The 9,793-nt window shown below is 49.0% G+C and overlaps 1 protein-coding gene across 1 annotated transcript in view; it reads left to right on the top strand.

Moving 5' to 3' along the window:
- The window catches only part of sspo (SCO-spondin), a 46,342-nt gene extending 37,130 nt beyond the window's left edge, over positions 1–9,212 (top strand). Inside the window, exons 112-117 of the mRNA XM_076047432.1 lie at positions 89–318; positions 1,303–1,398; positions 4,789–4,849; positions 5,451–5,581; positions 7,798–7,948; positions 8,948–9,212. Of these exons, the coding sequence (XP_075903547.1) occupies positions 89–318; positions 1,303–1,398; positions 4,789–4,849; positions 5,451–5,581; positions 7,798–7,948; positions 8,948–8,970 (692 nt within the window). The 3' untranslated portion in view covers positions 8,971–9,212. The remainder of the gene's footprint in view (positions 1–88; positions 319–1,302; positions 1,399–4,788; positions 4,850–5,450; positions 5,582–7,797; positions 7,949–8,947) is intronic.
- Positions 9,213–9,793: the final 581 nt, after the last annotated feature.

A 9,793-nucleotide genomic window follows, 5' to 3' on the forward strand; every position in this document is an offset into this window, starting at 1 on the left:
ATTATAATTTCAGAGGTCTAGGTCCCTTATGTCCCTCTGCCTCTGTCGCCTCCTGAATCCTGACTCACGGCATCCTTCTCTTCTCCAGCGTGTCCTGCCGGGGAGCAGTGGAAGAGGAGGAGCGGCGGCGGCGGCGGCGGCCTGGTTGAGGCTCCGCCCTGCGAGCGCAGCTGCCAGGACATTTACTCTCCTGCCGTCGACTGCAGACACTCGGCGGCCGAGGGCTGCGTCTGTCAGGAGGGCCTCTACCGGAGCACGGGTTCCGTGTGTGTCATCCCCGCCCTCTGCCCCTGCCACGACCAGGGTGTCCTTCGGGAGGTACACACACACACACACACACACACACACACTCAAAGCACAGCGGCAGCCACAGTCAAGATAAACTCGTACGAGCATCACGGCAGCTTTTGTCCAGGGTCTCAGCGTCAGCGTGCTGTTTCCGCTAGCCCCGCCCCAGCCCCTTTGCTCTCCTTGTGTTATTTACTCATAACGAAGGGCTCATTAGATGATGAGTGACGTGCCCCGCGGGCCACATTACACCGCGATGCCTCCGCAGCCCGTCGCTTCATCAATTATGTAGCGAGCGCTTGCGCTCGCGCCGCCACTTGGCGAGCCTGCCCGGAATTATTTATGACGGAGGGGATATTATAGGATTATAAGAATTAATCATACAGTGACAAGTGGTCAGGGCCCCTGCCCCTCCCTTCCCACTGATCTTTTTATTCCTTCCTCTTCAGGCCTTTGATTTACTCTTTGTTTCATCCTGCTGCTTTGTTCCGTCGTCTCTGCTGGAAGCGTCTTTAATCCGTCACGTCTTCTCCTGAGCCGTCTCCCTCCCAGTCACTCCTCTCGTTTCTCTCTCCTTCCTGCGTGTCTACTCTGTCGTCTTCTCCTTGCCTGCCGACGGCTGATGACTGATGTCCATTTGAGGACCCTGTGCAAGGTTTTGCAATCAGCCACAACTTGAATATTTTTGCTAAATGGCTCTCTGTGCTCTGCAGCGGCTTCCCTGCTTTGCATGGGTGCTCCTATCTGTCTGTCTTCCATCACCAGTGCACACACACACACACACACACACACATATAAAACAAATAATGAAGCCTCTGTCATGGCCTGTTTTAATTGCAGCATCATAACGGGCCTCTGTGACCTGTTATGATGGCTCTGGCTGACTCTCTAATGGGATGGGGAAGATGCATCAGGTTGCCAAAGCATCATTTGCGTTTACGAGACTCCTGTAATTGAATATAACCCAGCATGTGTGTTTGCTTTTTTTTTTGTTACTGTGTGTGTGCGAGGCAGGCGGGCTCAGAATGGGAGGAGGGCTGCCAGTCGTGTCGCTGTCTGAACGGGAAGAAGGTTTGCCAGCTGAGGTGTCCTCCGCTCCACTGTGATGAGGTGAGACGCACACACGTGAATTAGCACCTGTTCCACCACATTCCCCATCCACCCCGTGGAGAGAAATACAATGAGTTGGTCCCATTTAATTTTAATTCGTTGATAAGCAAATGGTTGTAAATCGAGGCTGTTGAAAGGCAAACTTGGAGTGGCTTTGAAGTAGCTTCGCATCAACGAGAAACATTTATCTCTGTGGTTAAAGCGGAGCTGCAGGGTTTTGCAGGCGGATTTGTTGGATCTTTAATGGACAAATATTGTTTGGCTGAACACCCGAAAAAACAAAACGCGAGGTTGTGGCTAATCCCTAAAGTCTTTGAGACATGAAAAGACTTCAGTGGATTCCAGAAGAAATCTGCAGGACCTTAAACTGGCCTGGGTTTTACAGATCGCTTTAATGGCTCTGCTTTTTCTGCAGAAATACATTGCACTGCGCCCTCCAGTTGTAAAGTTAGTATGAAAGGTTAGACAATAGAATTCCTGTAAAGTAACATTTATTTTACGCTGTCAACCTTTGGGATAATGTCATAATTTAGCTCACCACAGTGGCCACTGTCAGACTTTGGCATTTCCTGCAGCTTATGAAGAGGCGTTGTGCCGTGTCTTCTGCAGCTGCAGCACACAGATTAATGACACAACTGTTCACCTGGAGAGACACAATCGCTCCCTTAGATCAAACCATCCGTCTGGTCCGCGGCCGCCGCCACTCCTTCACAGTGGTCCGTCTCTCATAGCGTCAGTGTCAGGTGTCTCAATTACTCTGAGCGACGAGGAGAAACCTCTCCGCTCCTCTCAAGGACGTGCGGGGATGGTATCGGCGGTGCCGTCAGATCGATAGCCCACTGTCCAACCCCCCCCCCTCCCCGCCCGCCTCAAGGTCCCCACAGAATTGCCAGAGTTTCACTGTGATTCAGCGTTTGCAAGTGAATTTTCCCAAGTTGCAAAGTATATAAAGTTTAGCGAGAGTTTCAGCCAATCTCTAACTAATTTCTACACCTACGCTTTGGTCCTTGACCTCGTCAGTCCTAAGGTTACTGCTTCATGTCTAATGCTATAAAATGGGACGTCCCTGAGTGTCTTCTGCTTAAGGTTATATGTTTTAAAAAAACAACTTCCGGCAGCCTCTTGCAGACCGTCATCCGCCCTGTGAGCATTCAACAGCTGCTCATCTGGCAGGAAACGTGTGAATTATGAATGTCCGCTGTACAAGCAGAAGAAGGGGGAAAAACTGTCTCTAAAAACCATCTAAAATATGTATAGTATGGATGTCCTCCCAGAAACAGGTGGAACTTTTGGTGGCGTGCACGTGGAAAGGTCAGTCCACCTCCAGAAATAGGAGGAGTGTCACAGCGTTAGAATAAACATTTTCCCCCAAACAGCCCTGCGTCCATCGCTGGCATTTATTAAAGTTCACAGTTGGCAGGAGCTTCTCCTCCAGTGTCCATCAGGAGTCAGCAGTGTCAAGAAAAGGAGACGAGGATAATGTTAATTTAGTTTCGTCACAGATAAAAGTCAAACTGATTTGTTTCTGAATTAAAAACAGCAGCTTAGAAACATTGTGGATGACAGCACAGCAGGAGAGAACAGCAAGATCTCTCTGCAGCTGCAAATGTTTGACTCAGTGATGATAACACGATAATAGAGTGGACGACTGCTGCTGACCGCTGCTAAGCGAAGGCCAGCGGGGGTAAAAATACAATGTGCTGACACGTGGTTCTTAAAAGGAGAGTCGTGTGATAACACCACCGTCTCTGGTGGTGTAAGCAGGTCTGCGGTGTGTGTTTGTGTGTGTGTGTTTGTGTGTGTGTGTGTGTGTGTGTGTGTGTGTGTGTGTGTGTGTGTGTGTGTGTGTGTGTGTGTGTGTGTGTGTGTGTGGGCGGGCTCAGCGCTGTGTAACTTTTTTTAACACCTGCGCTCGCGGTCACCTCTCCGCCCTGCAGGTAGCGCCGCTGCAAGTGGTGCCTAAATGCAGCGGCGGTGTGAGGAGGTCAGCTGATGCGTTTCCTCTGCTGACAAGCTGAAAAGTGGCTGCTGTCAGTGTGTCGCTGGCATGTAGGAGTCTGCTCACCTTCACCGCTCACTTTGAGCAGAAACCTCACGCTTCTGCACCGCCTCAAGGTTATAGATGGAAAGTTCTTGTTGGCGTCTGTGTACTCGGCTGCTGTCAGGATGTTTGACTCTGGAGCAGCAGCAACTTTAATTCTTTTATACTGCCTTTGACTTTTTAATAAAGCTCTGATTTTTGCCTGGCAGTCTGAGTACAACATAAACAAGCAGCTTGTGTCCTGACATTCCCAGCTTGACATGTATACACATATATTATTTCACCTTGCATCACTGACAGCTCTGTTCTGAAATCTACACCTAAATCTAAGATGAAGCTACAAGCTGCATATCCTCAATTTAATTGAACAGGAGCCGTGCAGGACACGCCCACTGCCCACACTCTTAACTCAAAGGTCTTAAGATGGCCCTCAGTGATCCCGCACCCTTTAAAGTGAGCAGGCTGCCTCTCTCTCTCTCTCTCTCCTCCTCCTCCTCCTCCTCCTCCCCCTCAGGGGAGTCTTGTGGCGGTACAGAGTGGGAGGAAGAAGTCCTCGGGAGTGTGAGCTGGAGCGTGTGCTTCTCTGGAAAACGCTACAGTTGGCGAGAGAGTTTCACGGTCGAGCTGATGCCGAAGCTCACTGGCAAACTGTGTCTGTGTCGAGGTGTGTGTGTGTGTGTGTGTGTGTGTGTGTGTGCGTGCTAACAACAGCAGCTATTCTCAGACGGCCGACACCACAGGACGCCTTTTGTCTGGAATATTCTCCACCTCGCTCCCCTCTGGGTGACGTCCTCTGTTGTCCTCACATCACCGTCTCAGCCGCTCGCTATTTTAAGTCGATGTCTTCTCCTTTTTTTAATTTCTGCCCCCTCTGCAGTCTGACTTAGTCCCAGTGGTGTCCCGGGACTAAATCAGGCACACCTTGGCTGAAGGGAAATGAAAAAAAAAAAAAATCATAAAAATAACACCGATGGTTCTCAGGGTAATGATGCTTCGACTTGGATGATTCTCCTTTTTTTCCCTCCTCCTACTGTTTCGTCCTTGCGTATGTGTTTTTATTTTTAGCCATGCAAATGGAATGACTCCTGGGGACGCCAGCGTTGGCTCGCTATTTCAGCTCAGACTGAAATATCTTCCCTGTCGGGTGAATGACCAAGGAACGCTGCACAAATATTCTCATTTCTCAGAACGAGTGTAGCTTCCTGTTTTACTCTTTCTAGCACCGGTGTGTGAATCTTGCTAAGTGGTTTGGAAATATCTCTATCTGTATATATCTGGTGAGATAGTGAGAGTTTCTGGCTGTACACGTCTGATTAAACAACATCTTGTGTTTTTTCTCTTGGCTCCAGGGGGAGGTCAAGGTGGAGGAGCCAGGCAGCTGCTGCCCAGTGTGCAGGAAGCAGTTTCCAGGTTTGTAGAGCACTGACAGCAACACGCAGCCAGGTCTGAAAGCAAAGGACCGCTGATTTCTGCAACATCCTGAATATATGAGTGAACCTGAGCGCAGCGCTCCACTGTTGGCGATGATGGAACAGACAGAAGAGCAACACTTTCTTTTTTTATTCACTGGCTCTCTCGTCCAGCACCCGCAGCCCTGATGTGATTCCTGTCATCCTTTAATGGTGCAGGTGGCTGTCGTTCCCATTCATCGCGCAGCGACTTCCAAAGCAGTTCAGCAAGTAGAGAGGGGAAAAAAAAAGCTATTCTATAGTTTGCAGAGAGAAAGGAGGCTGAGAGGGAAAGTGCTGCAGTCTCTAATTAGGAAGAGATTACATTACTTAACCTACATTGGGCCTTAATCTGTCTCCCTGTGGAGGAAATGTCACATGCTGCCAGGGAGCACAGCAATGTCACAGTGCACTCCGGCTCCTCCTTTGTCCTTCTCCCTCCTTCTTTCTCATGCAAATACACACAGAAAAAAAAAATACTTTGCCAATTCTTTGAATCCCCCATAATCCCGTCCACCGCTGCCCCCTATCTCACTTTGGCCTCATTTCATTTCTCCTGCCAGGTGAACCTGCGCCCGAGTGTCGGCGCTACGTGCAGGTCAGGAACATCACCAAGGGAGACTGTCGGCTTGACGACGTGGAAGTCAGCTTCTGCAGGGGCCGCTGCCTGTCCAGGACTGATGTCACCCTGGAGGTATGCAGCTGAGCGTGCTGCTCATTCCAACGACAGTATATCTACTTGTAATGAGTGTGAGTGGCAAGTGGTAGTAGGAAAAGGACAATAGACGGACTTAAGATGGATTCAAAAACAGAAGAAGAAGAAGAACTTTATTGATCCCACGGTGGGGAAATGTGCAGATGGAAAGGATGGTTTCCTGAAAGCCTTGGCTTGACAGTTGTATCCCTGTAAGGTAAAGAGCTCGTGGAAAGTGGACCAGTCAGACCTGGTGGCGTCACTTTAACCAGCTGTTGGTAGTTTCATTCAACCCACTGAAAGTAGGGAATCGAAGAAAAATACCAGGCAGTCTCAGAGGGCGGCGCCAAGGATGGACTTTCCTCAATTCCATGACCTTCACAGACATGGACACGGATGATTGTTGGAGCACATGAACATGGAGCTAAATATGCATGTGCATAGTGTTGGACCTGTAAGGGGTCACGGTAGAGAGCAAAGAATAAAGAGCAGTTAAATCAGTCAATTCTGACTGACTGCAGTGCTCATTTTGAAAAGGACCGTGTTCATGAATGAATCATGATTATAGCAGATCTAAAAGAGCCTGAAAGGCTGTTTAAACAGTCAGCAAACATCCCGTCCGAGCCACCAGGTATTGTTTACGGTACGCGAGACAATAGTCGTGATCACCGTCTCGGCCAAATCTGCCCGTCTGTCTTCCCCTCCTGAGGCAGCGTGACCTTTCGCCAAACAAAATGAGCAGGCGGCACCTGCTGCGACCTCGCGTCCTCGCCCGCTTGACTCCTCGCCTCCTCGCAGATAAGCGGCTGACAGCCGCTTGCCTTTCTAAACACGCGCGGCGCCGGAGTAAAAACAAAAATACAGTAAATAATTCAGCGGCGCCGTCACTGCCGAGCTAAAAATAGATGTTTTTGAATGGGAGTCTGGTGCAGGGAGTCACGTGCACCGTCTACAAATGACACGCAACCCCCCCCCCTTCCCAAACAACACCCCCATCCACCACCACCATCATCACCCGCTTCACAACTTTATCGCCTCAACAACATGACAAACATGTTCCACTTTTGGCACACGACCCCCCCGCCCCCCCTCTCCCCTCACCCCATGTATGAAAATAGAATCTGTGATATTCGTTAAAGTAAACCGTCGGCTCAGCCAATCACGTCGTTGCCTCCAGTTGCTGCGGCAACCGGGCGATGGAGAGCAATGACTGGACGGCGAGGAGAAGTTTCCCCCTTTTTCATTGATTGGAGCAGCGTGAGGGCAGGCAGGGGTGCGTTCACAGGCGCCACGTGCTCCTTCAAAACCCACAGCACACACACACTGACTTTCTCTCCCGCACACAGGCACACACACGCACACACACACACACACACACACACACGCACACAGGCACACGCACACACACACACACACACTCAGAGTGAACTTTTGAAGAGTGTTACCACTTGAAAGAGCTTTTAGGCTTTTTTTGATGCTGGATTTTCTTGCCTCCTCCGCTCACCTGAGCCTCCACCACCACCACCACCTTTTATATTCAGCTCTGTGATGCCTGCACACACTCTCCCTCTTCCTCAGGTCTCTTCCTAGACCATCATTAGACACACCAGAGTCTCATGTGCAAACACTTCAATTGGTCAGTCAATGGGAAATAAAATAGTCAGCTGGAATATAGTTTCCCACCATCGTCTGACCCCATCATGCACCCAAGACTCCTTCTGAAACTTTTCCTGCGTGGACTTTCTCGCTCTTTAATTGCCCGCAACGATGAGGCGGGAAGGCGCTCAGCGCATCTGTCTTACGATTGGTCGTGAGCGGCACGCAGCTGGCCTATCAGAGATCTCGGTGATTAATGCAGCTGCGTGAGATGACATTTAGGGGAGGCAAATTGAAAAGTCCTTAACGGAGCCGCGCCGTTAATTATCTGAGGCAGCCGCCTGATTATTGCGCCGGTGCTGATTTATCACTGACTTGCAAAATGTTTCGACTGCTGAGATTTACGAGTGTCTGGTGCAACGGGAGCGCCTCATAAAAGATAATGTGAAGCGTGCAGAACTCGCTCAGCGTGTCTCAGACTTCTGGGCTTCTCCATCAGCTCCATGCAGCCTCTGCTCACTTGACTTCTCGCCTCCTGCTAATTACTTCACTTCACATTTGGCCTCCTGCTCAGGTGCCACTTGCCTGCCTCTGACCTCTGATCTCCTCCCATTGGACAGGAGCCCTACCTGCAGTCGGTGTGCGAGTGCTGCAGCTACCGCCTGGACCCCGACACCCCGGTGAGGTTCCTCAGCCTGCGGTGCGACAGCGGCGAGAGCGAGCCCGTCGTCCTGCCCGTCATCCACAGCTGCGAGTGCACCAGCTGCCAAGGTGGGGGAGCGCTCAGTCAGATTTGCATGTGCAGAACCCACATGTCAGCAGGGTGGAAGGGGGGAGGGGGGGGGGGCAGGGCAATTTACATGTATGCAAACAAGTGGGTGTGTGCGAACCTCAGAGCCACAGGTGGAAAGAGGAGAAAAAGCAGCCTGTGCTCGTTTGGTCTTGTTCAGATGCAGGCAACTTTAAAAAAAAAAATCTATCAGTAATGTACATATGAATAAATAAAATAGGAGATAAAGTCCATCCTTTTCTAACAGCATCTGTTTTGATTGGCTCCAGCTTCTCCACGACCATGGTGGCGCCCCCTCCTGTCTCAGTGCAAACTCACAGCCACTTTCCATTAAGTGACATATACGTGACAACACACGCGTGCACACACACACACACACACACACACACACACTAATGTACAGCGGTCGACCGCCAGGTTAATCTCGGGGAAACATACGTCCGTCTGGACTCACCATGAATAATTCAATCAAGGGTCCCCCACCTCTGAAGCAATTACCTTCTAATCCATTCATCAACATGGCCGATTGCGTGGCTTAATTGGATGTAGCCGCACACGGCACAGAACAACCCCCCCCACACGCCCCTCCACTCCCACACACGCTGCGGCGGACATCACGTCTGACGAATTCGCTCACTTTGGCCATTAATCTTCCGTATCGCGCAGCCGCTTTTACTCACACACTTAGTTAGCGGGCCGCCACTTTAAGTTTTCCCATTTCTCATCAGATCCTATCGCGCATGACCTGCGCACGCTTATTACAGGCACCAGAGGTCCTCGGCCCTGCTGCAGGGAGTCTTTATCAACTCCTTTTCAAATGTTACATAGAATGCAAATTCATTTGCAACCTCGTGCAGGTGTCTTCTTATTTATTCCAGAAGCAGTAGCACAAATTTGAAAAAAATGGAGCAAATAAAGGAAGAAAAGGAAAATGAATTTGAGACCTTGTTGATTGTGATGTCATTTTCTCTTTTTTCCAGGTGGAGATCTGTCCAGACGCTGAGCGAGCAGAATGTGTGTGTGTGCATGTGTGTGTGTGTGTTCATAGCAGGACTTTGATGCAATCAAAGTGGGGGAATTTGAATGCAGTATATCCCATCTTCATATTTAAAGCCGGTCAGATGGATTTGCATGTTGCTGCTGCTGCTGCGTGCCCATGCCTGTATCATAAGGGTTATTTTATTGTGTCAAGCAACGTAATAATCACGTTTCTCTTCTGTTTCCTAACTGTTAACAGCTTATATATATATATATATATATATATATATATGTATATATATATATGTATATATATATATATATATATATAAAGTATATAGTTAAAGAGCCTATCTGTAACCACCTGTAAGGTTTGTCTGTACTTGTTCATTTCAGAATGATCTGATTTTTCTTCCATGAGATTCTTGCTTATATTGTAATTATGCTGCACAATGAAATTATTACACATTTCTCCTTCTCAAGTGTGTTTTTCTTCCTTGTAACTTTTTTCTGCACCACAGAGCTGATAGAGCTTTAGTGCATTTACCCTGTGAATATTTCAAACAGATTTTGAGAATCTTTATTTTTTTCTGAAGCAATAGTCGTCAGAAATCAGTTACATCATGTTAAGTTCTCAACGAAGCAGCGCTGTGAGGCAGCAATCTGCTCATTCGTGACTTAACCAGGAAGCAGCTGTAGCAGCTCGAGCTGCTGGTGACCACCTGGAAACAAAGCCACGGCTACTTCCCCTTGATGCATCGTGAGCAGAATGAGTGCTTCTTTCCCCTGAAACACTTGTTACATATCAGATGACAGTGGATTTGTTTCTCCACCAAGCTGTTTATTCA

This window comes from Nelusetta ayraudi, unplaced genomic scaffold, assembly GCF_046127955.1.
Source record: "Nelusetta ayraudi isolate G7.1 ecotype Tasmania unplaced genomic scaffold, CSIRO-AGI_Nayr_v1 ptg000094l, whole genome shotgun sequence".
NCBI lineage: Eukaryota > Metazoa > Chordata > Actinopteri > Tetraodontiformes > Monacanthidae > Nelusetta > Nelusetta ayraudi.